At 34.0% G+C, this 16,023-nt stretch overlaps 3 protein-coding genes across 3 annotated transcripts; all 3 read left to right on the top strand.

Annotated features, from left to right (window-relative positions):
- The first annotated feature begins 6,519 nt into the window (after positions 1–6,519).
- On the top strand, positions 6,520–7,193 carry LOC105775899 (putative lipid-binding protein AIR1). The gene has a single exon (XM_012598393.2). The coding sequence runs from the start codon at positions 6,604–6,606 to the stop codon at positions 7,006–7,008; it is 405 nt and encodes a 134-aa protein (XP_012453847.1). The 5' UTR covers positions 6,520–6,603; the 3' UTR covers positions 7,009–7,193.
- A 3,315-nt stretch (positions 7,194–10,508) lies between these two features.
- Positions 10,509–11,197, top strand: LOC128033739 (putative lipid-binding protein AIR1). Its single transcript, XM_052621776.1, has one exon. The coding sequence runs from the start codon at positions 10,608–10,610 to the stop codon at positions 11,010–11,012; it is 405 nt and encodes a 134-aa protein (XP_052477736.1). The 5' UTR covers positions 10,509–10,607; the 3' UTR covers positions 11,013–11,197.
- Positions 11,198–14,522: 3,325 nt separating this feature from the next.
- On the top strand, positions 14,523–15,047 carry LOC128033738 (putative lipid-binding protein AIR1). The gene has a single exon (XM_052621775.1). It carries the CDS (start codon positions 14,608–14,610, stop codon positions 15,010–15,012), a length of 405 nt encoding a protein of 134 aa, XP_052477735.1. The 5' UTR covers positions 14,523–14,607; the 3' UTR covers positions 15,013–15,047.
- The last annotated feature ends 976 nt before the right edge of the window (positions 15,048–16,023 follow it).

Here is a 16,023-nt window from a genome sequence, read left to right on the forward strand (position 1 = left end):
CATTCGGCGAGTCTGTTTCCACGCACTAGACATCTCTTGAATCTTCTTTCTATAACCATCATCCTTGTACGAAAATTCACAATCAGCTATCCCTTGGGTCGCAGGTACAAATTTCCTTGACCTATATTGCCTTAGCACCAATAATGGGGCATATCCAGTAGCTCCCCAAACCCCTAGCAAAGGAACCCAATCAAAACTACCACACCTATACAGGATCTCATCTGGAAGTAACCAATGAGCTCTCCACTCAACGTCCTCCTCTCGAAGATTTTGAAGAATAGCCATCCACTTCTCCTTCGAAATGTCGTCTCTCATTGGCGTAGCGACTATCTCCTTTAGTGGTGAATAATTTTCAGAGAAAACCCGATACGAAACTTTATCCACCTTCCAAAAACGACTATGAAACCATGCGAGTAGAAGCTGTGCACATCCAATAAATCTACCTTCGCCCGTCTTCCGGCATGCACTCAATGACCTGAAAGTTTCTGCCAAAATTGTTGGAATCGATGTAACCTTCTTATCGAGCCGGTCGAATAAATCAGTGACTGTTTCATCCACATACCCCAAGGCTTTAGGGAAGACAACTAAATCGTATATACTTAAAGCAAAAACATCTAACCTTTTCCTTACATCTGGGTGTGTGAGAATTGCATCTTTCAAGCTTCTCCAAGGAACGCACTTACTATCCCCCTTTTGCTTAATTCGTGTGACAACCCACTGCTCACTCATTCCTGTTACACTCATCAGCTTCTTTGAAAAGGTTGGCACATTTACTGCTCTAGAATAGACCCTGTTCACTTGAAACTTTGAACGTCGGAGTAAAGCCAGATATTCCTCTATCGTAGGCACCAAATCGACCTTCCCAAACGTAAAGCTGCTGTAAGCAGGATTCCAGAACTGGGCGAGGGCTTGAAACAAATGCTTGTCTACCTTTACATCAATCAAATAAGGCAGATCCCCATAATTATTATAAAATAGATGTCTAACCTCATCACTCCACTGACCCCAAATTTCCTTCAATTCTTGTAAATTGTTTTGAGTTACACTGATGTGCGTAAAGTCCCATAACTCCGATACATGCCCGTCAGCCAAACTATCACCCTTTTCTTGCTGCGTTGTTTCAGACCAAGTTCGGACAGCCACATTGTCCTCCACTTTATCAAGAAACCCTCTTTCCATGATAAGCCTTCTATCCAGCAACTGAATATAGACTGACGCCTTTTATGATGAAATGAAATGCCATGTCATGCAATCAAAATAAAACACAAAAAGTCAGTATCACATAAAAACATAAGATATAATCAAGAAATAGTAAAATTCCTAATTGGATATCTAGTAGGGTTTAGTATAGTTCTACCTAGGGTGGATTCCTAAGGTTCATTATATGAAGTTCGGCTTCTAAGGTAAAGGTACCCAAACCAGCAGATTCCTCAATCCTCACCCATTATAGGCTCATATGGATCGAGTTAGGTTCAGGGGAATACATTTCCCTATGGCTGCACAGAGATCAAAATCTCACGAAGATATAGGTACGGATGTATCCCGGAAGCAATCCACTACCCTACACGGAGGTGAAAACCTCACGAAGGCATAGCTTCTCACTCCCACTTAAAAGGGTAAAATTGTTCAACACATGAAATGTATAATGCAAACAATATTTAAGCAATAAGATAATGAATGCGAAAGGATGTCATGAGTTTTTTCAAAAAAACAATATTTTTCTCGACCATATGACAAAAATTAATCAACTTTGTGGCTCGACTCTCTTTTTTTTTAAAAAAATGTTCCCCAGTGGAGTCGCCAAGCTGTCGAAACCGTTTTTTTGAAAAACAAAAATTTTAGGTTGTCGACTTTAGAAAAAGAAAATTAGGAGTCGCCACCAATCTTTTATTGAGGTGTGATTGGATCACCTAAAAAAACGGCTTAGGTCTACGAGTTTTAGAAAAATGGATCCGGGAGTCGGTTATGTACGAGGAAGGATTAGCACCCTCGTAACGCCCAAAATTGGTACCTAGTTAATTAATTAGTGTCTTAATGTCGAGAATTTGAAGAATATAATCCTTAGCAAAAACTTTAAAAAAAAGATACGTATTAAGACCCTTACCATTTCAAAGAAAGAAAAATGCCACACCCAATGCGTTAGGGCATAACATTCTATTTTTCCCAAAAATGAATTAGGCCAAAATACTCATGTAATAAAAATTTAAAAGAATATCCATTCATTCAAGATTTAAGAAATCGCGGCCCAATACGTTAGGTCACAATTCCTCCAAAATCCCAAACTCGGAATATTTCCTTTATTATTTTTTAAAAAAATCTTTATCTCGAGAAATCAACGTGTCACATCCAAAACGTTAGGACACAACCCGTTGAACTCCCAATGATAAGTTTTATTTTATTTGATTTAAAGAGCAATCCTCGGTTGTTAGATTTTACAAAAAAAATCGGAACCCAATACGTTAGGGCTCAATTTTCTTGAAAAATCCTAAATACGAGTATTATCCCTATTTTGAAATGTTTTATTTTAAAATTAAATAAAAAGATAGTGTAATGTTATGTTGAATATGTGAATAAATGCCCTTTAAACAAATATCAATAATGAATACAACAATTTCATAGAAACAATATGAATAAATAAGCAAATAAACAAGATAATGACATGCAAAATATCAAATAAATGGACAAGATAATAATAAAATATGCAAACATAAATTAATAAGCAAATAAACGAAAAGGATATATACATGTACACATAAAAATATATAAGTTTAAAATATTTAAAATAATATCAAAATTAAATAAATAAATAAAACAAGTATATATATATGTATGCGAAAAATATTAGTTTTTTTCTTTGAAAAAGGTATAAATACATGCTTTAAAAAATACCTATATATAAAATAATAATAATTTCATATGAGAATTATAAAATAAAATAAAAAAATACAATTTCGTTATAAAAAATATTGATTTTTAAAGAAAATATGAAAAAAAAGACTAAATTGGATCGCAAGTAAAGATCCGAGGTAAATTCGCAAATAAATAAAGTCTGGAGGACTAAATTGAATGCGCGAATTACATAGAGGGGTTGGAAGGGCAATTTTCCCTTCTCCTCAAAACGACGTCGTTCACATTCGGATGAAATTGAAAACAGTAATAAGAAAAAGGAATAATTTAGAAAATAAAAAAAAAACTTAATTGTAAAAACATTAAAAGGCGGAGGGACTAAAAGCGCAATTTACCCCTCCACTCAAAAACACGCGGATCCTAGGCTGGGTCAGGTTGGATTCGGGTCGGCCTCCCCAAAACGACGCCGTTTTAGGCATCTGGAGGCCTTCCAAAACGGTACCGTTTTGGTACCGTATACAAGCCTCCCTTCCCTCAAAAATATTTCATTTTAAACATTTAAAAAAAACAAAAAAAAACCTTTTAAAACTCTCTCAGCCCCTCTGTCCTCCGGCCATCGGTCGGTCATCCGATGGACATCATCAAGCCGCCACCGCCACGATCTCGACGCCGCAAGACTGGCGTATCGGTGGTGTAAAAAAGAAAACTCTCAGATCTGGTTCCCTCGAGGCCTCTAAGCGTAAATCCGGGCACAAAACCCTCCAACTATTCGTGGAAGCACCTCAAAAGCCTAAGAGACTTTTCGATTTCCGACCGTCTTTCCTCGAAGACGGTTCTTCGGTCGTTCACGGCGATTAGGGCTTAAAACCTAGGTTCTTTCTTTCCTCTTATATTATTTATATATATAAACGATAAAAATAAATACATATAACAGAAAAAAATGCAAGTAACAACCTTTGATTTGGTTTTTTGCTCTCTATATTGCGAAAGTAGTAGTTTTTTATTTCTGATTTCGAAATCGAATCCCTTGCAATGTATTGGAATGGCTTTTTTTATAGCCGAATGAAAAATAAAAGAAATCAAGAAACAAATTTTGTTTGATTCGATCTGATTTGATTTGATTTTCTTTCCTTTCTTGTGTTTGCAGGTGCAGATCGTGAAGATCCGGAGCTTGGCTTGGCTCGGTTGCGGCTCTGTTGAAGATTAGAAACCCTAGGGTTTCATCCATTTTAGGCCATTGTAATTTGGGCCACCGCTTTGTTTTGGTTTGGGCCTTGTAGCCCGTTTGTAATCGGACACTATGGACTGTTTTTATTTTATTATTTTATCTGTTTTTGGAATTTACTGGACCGTGCAATAATTGGGTGTTACAGACATAAAAGAAACTTTAAACCTCAACCTTTATACACCGTGCCAAATTAGTCTTGATTCTAAAAAATTAACCCTCAATGTTCTCACATTGTGTAATTTGGTCTTCTTCTTCTTTTTCAAACTTTCAATTCTTTGTGACCCTTTCACCTAAAGAGCTAAAAAAGAATATAAATCCCTCAACTAAATTTGATCGGAGATATAACAAAAACACTCGAAAATCAAAGATGATAATTTTTCATCTTTTCTTTCTCTCAAAATTAGCCCTCAATGTCACAAATAAAAGTAAAATTGCGAGAGAGAGAGAGAGAGAGAGAGCTAGAGACCTAATTACACAACGTTTACATGTTGAAGGTAAAGATTTTTGGGATCAAGACTATATTGACACAATGTAGAAATGTTCAGGGTTAAAGTTGCTATTACGCCAACTGTAAAAGATGTCAAGTTATCTTTTCGTTAATAATTTAACAGCTGGTGACCAGAAAAGAAAATTTCGAATAATTGGGTGACCAGAAAAGAAAATCTCGAATAGTTGGGTGATCATTTTGTAACTTTGCGTTGTTGGGTGACCATGATAACTCTCATATTTAGAGTTATTTTAGTATAGTTTTTTATAGAATTTTAGGGGTAAGTTGAGCATTTAGGTTAAATTTTAGTACATTTTATAGTTTTTCAGATTAATTATATTTTATTTGAGTTTTATCATTTTTAGAGTTAGTTTGGATTCGTGTGCTATCTTCCTCTCTATATTGTAAGTTTTGGATGAAGAACGGGGCCTTGGAGCACGGGTAAAATATAGTGAAGAGAATCATCTGCTCCACCAAACTTGATTCGGTGTGGTGGAGCACAATCTTCAATTAAGAATTCCAGATAGCAAGCGACCCACTCCACTGCGAATTCTACGTCTGGTGGAGCCAAGCGATTAATACCCTAAAAATAGAGGGTGGCGTGATTAAGCGGAATAGGAGAGGAAAATGAGTGGAAAAAAAAGAACTTGGAGGCGAAGGAACAATTCTCTTACACTAAGGGAGCTTCAACCTTGCAAAGACGAGAAGAAAAAGAGATCCGAGCGCTTGGCTTTAGTTCGACGATTATTTTATCTCTAGATTATTTTATTTTTACTTTTTTTCAAAGCAAGTTTGTTTTGAGTTTCTTCTTGTGATGTTTTCTCAACGCAACAAGAAATAAAATCTATTTTCTTGGAATGATGATGAATCATATTTTTTAGTTAATTAAATATTTTCTCTTCAACTGTTTCAATCTCTGTTAATTATTTATTCACTTTATGCTTATTTACTCTGTTTGTCCCGCCACCAAGTCGTATTAATTTGGTGGTCTTGATTTGTCGAGAAGAGAAAAATTAAGGTTTAGGTCTAGACTAAATAGATTAGGATTAACTATAGTAGCGCCGATGACGAATGAGTTAATTTGACTAGGATAGGAATATACCTGATGCGCAAATCAACCCAATAAGCTTTTCCGTAGTGGCGTTGCTCGACTTGCCTAGCACAAGAATATAGCTGGTGGGGGAGGGGGATTAACTTAGCTAGATATTGGGAGGGTCTAGTTAATGCCACAGAATCATAGGTTAATAATTGTATAGACTGAACAATTGAATGAGAGATAATTGATTAACATAATTAGGTAAATTAGAGTTCCAAGATCTTTCAAAATCGATTGAGAAACTTAGTAATTTTCATTTTTTTTTTATGTAGTTTAATAAAATCTCTTTAATTCCTTTAGCTTAACTTCAGTAGTAATTAGAATTTCTTTTTTTGATCCAGATTGGAAAAAATTGGATAATTGATATTTAGCAGCTTAAAATTAAATTTGGCCCTCATAGGAAGGGCATCATCTTATCACTGTATTACTTGATCAATACGTGCACTTACATAATAAAGTTTCCCACATAAAACCAGAAAAGAAATTAACTAGTAATGGAGTGGCTACCTATATAGTTTACCACACCATTAGTCCTGTTGAGCAGCTCAAAGATTTTAACATATATATATATATATATATATATTTATGACAGAAACCTTAATTAGGCCATGCATGTCTGCAAATATAATATATATATACATATACTAACAACGTTGTACTCATGTTACTAATTAAATCGATTAAAGATGCCTTGTGATAAAGAATTCATCCATCATAGACGTGGGAGAATTTTGCCAGCCAAACAGATACTCCAAGATCCAAGATTCTCCAACTAATCAGACTTCATGCCTCCCATTTTCTAGTTCTAAAAAAGCTTCAAAGTTCATACATTCCAGCTATAAAAACCCTTTGCTCCCTTCGCCACCTTCATCGGCAGTTCCAGCTTAATTTCTCACAACAAAAAACTCATTTCATCAATCACTTCAAATCATTTTCTTTTGGGAAATGGCTTCTAATGTTAAAGCATCAACTGCTCTTGTTCTTTCTCTTAACCTTCTTTTCTTTGCTTTTGTAAGCTCTCACAACGTGGAAAACCCCGTTTTTATTCATCCCGGAGATGTGTACCATAATGGCAGAATCACTCATGGTCATCCCGGTACATGCAATCCCCTAAATCTCGGTGTATGCCTTGGCCTGTTGGATTTGGTGGGTGTTAGTGTCGGAAACGTACCTACAGAACCATGTTGCAGCGTGATTCAAGGATTGGTCGATCTTGAAGCTGCAGTTTGCCTTTGCACTGCTGTCAGAGCCAATGTGTTGGGCATTCCCATCCACCTTCCTATTTCATTGAGCCTCTTACTCAATAAATGTGGAAGAGAAGTAGCTACGGAATACATTTGCAGCCCTTAAATAGCCTTCTTCCCCACATTCTTTGCTTTAATTGTGTCTTGAAGTTTCCGTTTTCTATTTGTTCCATTTTTTATGTTTCCTTTCTGATTAAGTCTTTGTATTGTTGCTCATGAGTTGAGGACGGCTTTCAACCTTCCCTTTCATTTTTATTCTAAATAAAATGAGAATATTATTTGAACAAAAAATCCTATTTTATCATAATGAGTTGGAAGGGGTGTTTTTAGGGGGAAAAATCATAATTAATATTTTCAACATTATTTTTAATGTTATATGACTACCAAGTGGATTTTTTAGCTCAAGGTGTCAAACCAGTGAATTTAATAGAAGAATTTTAACAGCTGTGACTGTTGGACTTGAATTTCTATATTCATAAAATACAGAGATTAGATTCCTCAAAATACAAGTAGGAGACTAACCTCCTAATGCACGAAGCGTACATATACTTAGAGCATATTTTAACCTCCCAATCAATTAATCAATCCAACGCGAAGCGTGGAAACCATACCAGTTAGTGTAAAAATATTGATCGCGTATTTTTATATTTCAATTTCTTTCCTAAATACTCAGATATACAAATTTTACTTGAAACTCTATTCTAATGTGCAATGTTATACATAAACTTTGATTTTGTGTAATTTGGTTTCATCCAATTTTTATAAATCTCTAACACCATTAGCAATACAACACCATTTTATATGTATATGTTGCATCCACAAATATTTATATTTATATTTATGTGATGTAAAATAAAATAAATCGATGTATTTATTTCTTTAAATACATATAGTTGAATTAAAATCAAAGTTTCAACTATACATTTGAACCGCGATTAAATTTTCGTGCGCATAATTTCACCAAATTAAAGTCGGTGTATCAAAGTTCACATTCAATCAAATTTCATGTACAATTTTGAGTTTTATCCCTTTACTTAGAGACCAGCTACATTACTTATTTCAAGTGTTTTACTGAGTTGGTGTGTAATGTGGGTTCCTATTTAAGCCATCAATTAAAGAAAGAAAAATGCATGTGTTGAGCCGAGGGACAGAAAACATAAAAAATGGTAAATGCAGTTGTAGCCGTCTAGGTAAGTTTCTCGTTTTTTTTTCTTTTTCCACCTAACTATTAAAACTTAAAAAATGGTCATTCAACTGTTAGACTTCTCCTTTTATGGTCACCAGCCATTAAATGGCTAATGGGAAGATGATGTAGCGGATTATAGAATTGACATAAAAGAAACTTTAAACCTCAACCTTTATACACCGTGCCAAATTAGTGTTGATTCTAAAAAATTAACCCTCAATGTTTTCACATTGTGTAATTTGGTCTTCTTCTTCTTTTTCAAACTTTCAATTCTTTGTGACCCTTTCACTAAAAAGCTAAAAAAGAATATAAATCCATCAACTAAATTTGATCGGAGATACAACAAAAACACTCGAAAATCAAAGATGATAATTTTCATCTTTTCTTTCTCTCAAAATTAGCCCTCAATGTCACAAATAAAAGTAAAATTGCGAGAGAGAGAGAGAGAGAGAGCTAGAGACCTAATTACACAACGTTTACATGTTGAAGGTAAAGATTTTTGGGATCAAGACTATATTGACACAATGTAGAAATGTTCAGGTTAAAGTTGCTATTACGCATGGCTGTAAAAGATGTCAAGTTATCTTTTCGTTAATAATTTAACGGTGGTGACCGTAAAAGAAAATTTGAATAATTGGGTGACGAAAAGAAAATCTCGAATAGTTGGGTGATCATTTTGTAACTTTGCGTTGTTGGGTGACCATGACAACTCTCATATTTAGAGTTATTTTAGTATAGTTTTTTTATAGAATTTTAGGGGGTAAGTTGAGCATTTAGGTTAAATTTTAGTACATTTTATAGTTTTTCAGATTAATTATATTTTATTTGAGTTTTATCATTTTTAGAGTTAGTTTGGATTAGTGTGCTATCTTCCTCTCTATATTGTAAGTTTGGATGAAGAACGGGGCCTTGGAGCACGGGTAAAATATGGTGAAGAGAAATCATCTGCTCCACCAAACTTGATTCAGTGTGGTGGAGCACAATCTTCAATTAAGAATTCCAGATAGCAAGCAGCCCACTCCACTGCGAATTCTACGTCTGGTGGAGCCAAGCGATTAATACCCTAAAAATAGAGGGTGACGTGATTAAGCGGAATAGGAGAGGAAAATGAGTGGAAAAAAAAAGAACTTGGAGGCGAAGGAACAATTCTCTTACACTAAGGGGAGCTTCAACCTTGCAAAGACGAGAAGAAAAAGAGATCTGGAGCGCTTGGCTTTAGTTCGACGATTATTTTATCTCTAGATTATTTTATTTTTACTTTTTTTTCAAAGCAAGTTTGTTTTGAGTTTCTTCTTGTGATGTTTTCTCAACGCAACAAGAAATAAAATCTATTTTCTTGGAATGATGATGAATCATATTTTTTAGTTAATTAAATATTTTCTCTTCAACTGTTTCAATCTCTGTTAATTATTTATTCACTTTATGCTTATTTACTCTGTTTGTCCGCCACCAAGTCGTATTAATTTGGTGGTCTTGATTTGTCGAGAAGAGAAAAATTAAGGTTTAGGTCTAGACTAAATAGATTAGGATTAACTATAGTAAGCTGACGAATGAGTTAATTTACAGCTAGGATAGGAATATACGATCATAAATCAACCCAATAAGCTTTTCCGTAGTGGCGTTGCTCGACTTGCCTAGCACAAGAATATAGCTGGTGGGGGAGGGGGATTAACTTAGCTAGATATTGGGAGGGTCTAGTTAATGCCACAGAATCATAGGTTAATAATTGTATAGACTGAACAATTGAATGAGAGATAATTGATTAACATAATTAGGTAAATTAGAGTTCCAAGATCTTTCAAAATCGATTGAGAAACTTAGTAATTTTCATTTTTTTTTTATGTAGTTTAATAAAATCTCTTTAATTCCTTTAGCTTAACTTCAGTAGTAATTAGAATTTCTTTTTTTGATCCAGATTGGAAAAATTGGATAATTGATATTTAGCGACTTAAAATTAAATTTGGCCCTCATAGGAAGGGCATCATCTTATCACTGTATTACTTGATCAATACGTGCACTTACATAATAAAGTTTCCACATAAAACCAGAAAAGAAATTAACTAGTAATGGAGTGGCTACCTATATAGTTTACCACACCATTAGTCCTGTTGAGCAGCTCAAAGATTTTAATATATATATATATATATATATATATATTTATGACAGAAACCTTAATTAGGCCATGCATGTCTGCAAATATAATATATATATACATATACTAACAACGTTGTACTCATGTTACTAATTAAATCGATTAAAGATGCCTTGTGATAAAGAATTCATCCATCATAGACGTGGGAGAATTTTGCCAGCCAAACAGATACTCCAAGATCCAAGATTCTCCAACTAATCAGACTTCGTGCCTCCCATTTTCTAGTTCTAAAAAAGCTTCAAAGTTCATACATTCCAGCTATAAAAACCCTTTGCTCCCTTCGCCACCTTCATCGGCAGTTCCAGCTTAATTTCTCACAACAAAAAACTCATTTCATCAATCACTTCAAATCATTTTCTTCTGGGAAATGGCTTCTAATGTTAAAGCATCAACTGCTCTTGTTCTTTCTCTTAACCTTCTTTTCTTTGCTTTTGTAAGCTCTCACAACGTGGAAAACCCCGTTTTTATTCATCCCGGAGATGTGTACCATAATGGCAGAATCACTCATGGTCATCCCGGTACATGCAATCCCCTAAATCTCGGTGTATGCCTTGGCCTGTTGGATTTGGTGGGTGTTAGTGTCGGAAACGTACCTACAGAACCATGTTGCAGCGTGATTCAAGGATTGGTCGATCTTGAAGCTGCAGTTTGCCTTTGCACTGCTGTCAGAGCCAATGTGTTGGGCATTCCCATCCACCTTCCTATTTCATTGAGCCTCTTACTCAATAAATGTGGAAGAGAAGTAGCTACGGAATACATTTGCAGCCCTTAAATAGCCTTCTTCCCCACATTCTTTGCTTTAATTGTGTCTTGAAGTTTCCGTTTTCTATTTGTTCCATTTTTTATGTTTCCTTTCTGATTAAGTCTTTGTATTGTTGCTCATGAGTTGAGGACGGCTTTCAACCTTCCCTTTCATTTTTATTCTAAATAAAATGAGAATATTATTTGAACAAAAAATCCTATTTTATCATAATGAGTTGGAAGGGGTGTTTTTAGGGGGAAAAATCATAATTAATATTTTCAACATTATTTTTAATGTTATATGACTACCAAGTGGATTTTTTATTTCAAGGTGTCAAACCAGTGAATTTAATAGAAGAATTTTAACAGCTGTGACTGTTGGACTTGAATTTCTATATTCATAAAATACAGAGATTAGATTCCTCAAAATACAAGTAGGAGACTAACCTCCTAATGCACGAAGCGTACATATACTTAGAGCATATTTTAACCTCCCAATCAATTAATCAATCCAACGCGAAGCGTGGAAACCATACCAGTTAGTGTAAAAATATTGATCGCGTATTTTTATATTTCAATTTCTTTCCTAAATACTCAGATATACAAATTTTACTTGAAACTCTATTCTAATGTGCAATGTTATACATAAACTTTGATTTTGTGTAATTTGGTTTCATCCAATTTTATAAATCTCTAACACCAATAGCAATGCAACACCATTTTATATGTATATGTTGCATCCACAAATATTTATATTTATATTTATGTGATGTAAAATAAAATAAATCGATGTATTTATTTCTTTAAATACATATAGTTGAATTAAAATCAAAGTTTCAACTATACATTTGAACCATGATTAAATTTTAAATGCATAATTTCACCAAATTAAAGTCGGTGTATCAAAGTTCACATTCAATCAAATTTCATGTACAATTTTGAGTTTTATCCCTTTACTTAGAGACCAGCTACATTACTTATTTCAAGTGTTTTACTGAGTTGGTGTGTAATGTGGGTTCCTATTTAAGCCATCAATTAAAGAAAGAAAAATGCATGTGTTGAGCCGAGGGACAGAAAACATAAAAAATGGTAAATGCAGTTGTAGCCGTCTAGGTAAGTTTCTCGTTTTTTTTTTTTCCACCTAACTATTAAAACTTAAAAAATGGTCATTCAACTGTTAGACTTCTCCTTTTATGGTCACCAGCCATTAAATGGCTAATGGGAAGATGATGTAGCGGATTATAGAATTGACATAAAAGAAACTTTAAACCTCAACCTTTATACACCGTGCCAAATTAGTGTTGATTCTAAAAAATTAACCCTCAATGTTTTCACATTGTGTAATTTGGTCTTCTTCTTCTTTTTCAAACTTTCAATTCTTTGTGACCCTTTCACTAAAAAGCTAAAAAAGAATATAAATCCATCAACTAAATTTGATCGGAGATACAACAAAAACACTCGAAAATCAAAGATGATAATTTTCATCTTTTCTTTCTCTCAAAATTAGCCCTCAATGTCACAAATAAAAGTAAAATTGAGAGAGAGAGAGAGAGAGCTAGAGACCTAATTACACAACGTTTACATGTTGAAGGTAAAGATTTTGGGATCAAGACTATATTGACACAATGTAGAAATGTTCGGGGTTAAAGTTGCTATTACGCATAACTGTAAAAGATGTCAAGTTATCTTTTCGTTAATAATTTAAATTTGGTGACCAGAAAAGAAAATTTCGAATAATTGGGTGACCAGAAAAGAAAATCTCGAATAGTTGGGTGATCATTTTGTAACTTTGCGTTGTTGGGTGACCATGACAACTCTCATATTTAGAGTTATTTTAGTATAGTTTTTTTTATAGAATTTTAGGGGGTAAGTTGAGCATTTAGGTTAAATTTTAGTACATTTTATAGTTTTTCAGATTAATTATATTTTATTTGAGTTTTATCATTTTTAGAGTTAGTTTGGATTCGTGTGCTATCTTCCTCTCTATATTGTAAGTTTCGGATGAAGAACGGGGGCCTTGGAGCACGGGGTAAAATATAGTGAAGAGAAATCATCTGCTCCACCAAACTTGATTCAGTGTGGTGGAGCACAATCTTCAATTAAGAATTCCAGATAGCAAGCAGCCCACTCCACTGCGAATTCTACGTCTGGTGGAGCCAAGCGATTAATACCCTAAAAATAGAGGGTGACGTGATTAAGCGGAATAGGAGAGGAAAATGAGTGGAAAAAAAAAGAACTTGGAGGCGAAGGAACAATTCTCTTACACTAAGGGGAGCTTCAACCTTGCAAAGACGAGAAGAAAAAGAGATCTGGAGCGCTTGGCTTTAGTTCGACGATTATTTTTATCTCTAGATTATTTTATTTTTACTTTTTTTTCAAAGCAAGTTTGTTTTGAGTTTCTTCTTGTGATGTTTTCTCAACGCAACAAGAAATAAAATCTATTTTCTTGGAATGATGATGAATCATATTTTTTAGTTAATTAAATATTTTCTCTTCAACTGTTTCAATCTCTGTTAATTATTTATTCAGCTTTATGCTTATTTACTCTGTTTGTCCGGCCACCAAGTCGTATTAATTTGGTGGTCTTGATTTGTCGAGAAGAGAAAAATTAAGGTTTAGGTCTAGACTAAATAGATTAGGATTAACTATAGTAGCTACTGACGAATGAGTTAATTTGACTAGGATAGGAATATACGATCATAAATCAACCCAATAAGCTTTTCCGTAGTGGCGTTGCTCGACTTGCCTAGCACAAGAATATAGCTGGTGGGGAGGGGATTAACTTAGCTAGATATTGGGAGGGTCTAGTTAATGCCACGAATCATAGGTTAATAATTGTATAGATGAACAATTGAATGAGAGATAATTGATTAACATAATTAGGTAAATTAGAGTTCCAAGATCTTTCAAAATCGATTGAGAAACTTAGTAATTTTCATTTTTTTTATGTAGTTTAATAAAATCTCTTTAATTCCTTTAGCTTAACTTCAGTAGTAATTAGAATTTCTTTTTGATCCAGATTGGAAAAATTGGATAATTGATATTTAGCAGCTTAAAATTAAATTTGGCCCTCATAGGAAGGGCATCATCTTATCACTGTATTACTTGATCAATACGTGCACTTACATAATAAAGTTTCCCACATAAAACCAGAAAAGAAATTAACTAGTAATGGAGTGGCTACCTATATAGTTTACCACACCATTAGTCCTGTTGAGCAGCTCAAAGATTTTAACATATATATATATATATATATATATATATTTATGACAGAAACCTTAATTAGGCCATGCATGTCTGCAAATATAATATATATATACATATACTAACAACGTTGTACTCATGTTACTAATTAAATCGATTAAAGATGCCTTGTGATAAAGAATTCATCCATCATAGACGTGGGAGAATTTTGCCAGCCAAACAGATACTCCAAGATCCAAGATTCTCCAACTAATCAGGCTTCGTGCCTCCCATTTTCTAGTTCTAAAAAAGCTTCAAAGTTCATACATTCCAGCTATAAAAACCCTTTGCTCCCTTCGCCACCTTCATCGGCAGTTCCAGCTTAATTTCTCACAACAAAAAACTCATTTCATCAATCACTTCAAATCATTTTCTTTTGGGAAATGGCTTCTAATGTTAAAGCATCAACTGCTCTTGTTCTTTCTCTTAACCTTCTTTTCTTTGCTTTTGTAAGCTCTCACAACGTGGAAAACCCCGTTTTTATTCATCCAGGAGATGTGTACCATAATGGCAGAATCACTCATGGTCATCCCGGTACATGCAATCCCCTAAATCTCGGTGTATGCCTTGGCCTGTTGGATTTGGTGGGTGTTAGTGTCGGAAACGTACCTACAGAACCATGTTGCAGCGTGATTCAAGGATTGGTCGATCTTGAAGCTGCAGTTTGCCTTTGCACTGCTGTCAGAGCCAATGTGTTGGGCATTCCCATCCACCTTCCTATTTCATTGAGCCTCTTACTCAATAAATGTGGAAGAGAAGTAGCTACGGAATACATTTGCAGCCCTTAAATAGCCTTCTTCCCACATTCTTTGCTTTAATTGTGTCTTGAAGTTTCCGTTTTCTATTTGTTCCATTTTTATGTTTCCTTTCTGATTAAGTCTTTGTATTGTTGCTCATGAGTTGAGGACGGCTTTCAACCTTCCCTTTCATTTTATTCTAAATAAAATGAGAATATTATTTGAACAAAAATCCTATTTTATCATAATGAGTTGGAAGGGGTGTTTTAGGGAAAAATCATAATTAATATTTTCAACATTATTTTTAATGTTATATGACTACCAAGTGGATTTTTATTTCAAGGTGTCAAACCAGTGAATTTAATAGAAGAATTTTAACAGCTGTGACTGTTGGATTTGAATTTCTATATTCATAAAATACAGAGATTAGATTCCTCAAAATACAAGTAGGAGACTAACCTCCTAATGCACGAAGCGTACATATACTTAGAGCATATTTTAACCTCCCAATCAATTAATCAATCCAACGCGAAGCGTGGAAACCATACCAGTTAGTGTAAAAATATTGATCGCGTATTTTTATATTTCAATTTCTTTCCTAAATACTCGAGATATACAAATTTTACTTGAAACTCTATTCTAATGTGCAATGTTATACATAAACTTTGATTTTGTGTAATTTGGTTTCATCCAATTTTATAAATCTCTAACACCATTAGCAATGCAACACCATTTTATATGTATATGTTGCATCCACAAATATTTATATTTATATTTATGTGATGTAAAATAAAATAAATCGATGTATTTATTTCTTTAAATACATATAGTTGAATTAAAATCAAAGTTTCAACTATACATTTGAACATGATTAAATTTTAAATGCATAATTTCACCAAATTAAAGTCGGTGTATCAAAGTTCACATTCAATCAAATTTCATGTACAATTTTGAGTTTTATCCCTTTACTTAGAGACCAGCTACATTACTTATTTCAAGTGTTTTACTGAGTTGGTGTGTAATGTGGGTTCCTATTTAAGCCATCAATTAAAGAAAGAAAAA

This window comes from Gossypium raimondii, chromosome 10 (genome assembly GCF_025698545.1).
Source record: "Gossypium raimondii isolate GPD5lz chromosome 10, ASM2569854v1, whole genome shotgun sequence".
NCBI classification, from domain to species: domain Eukaryota; kingdom Viridiplantae; phylum Streptophyta; class Magnoliopsida; order Malvales; family Malvaceae; genus Gossypium; species Gossypium raimondii.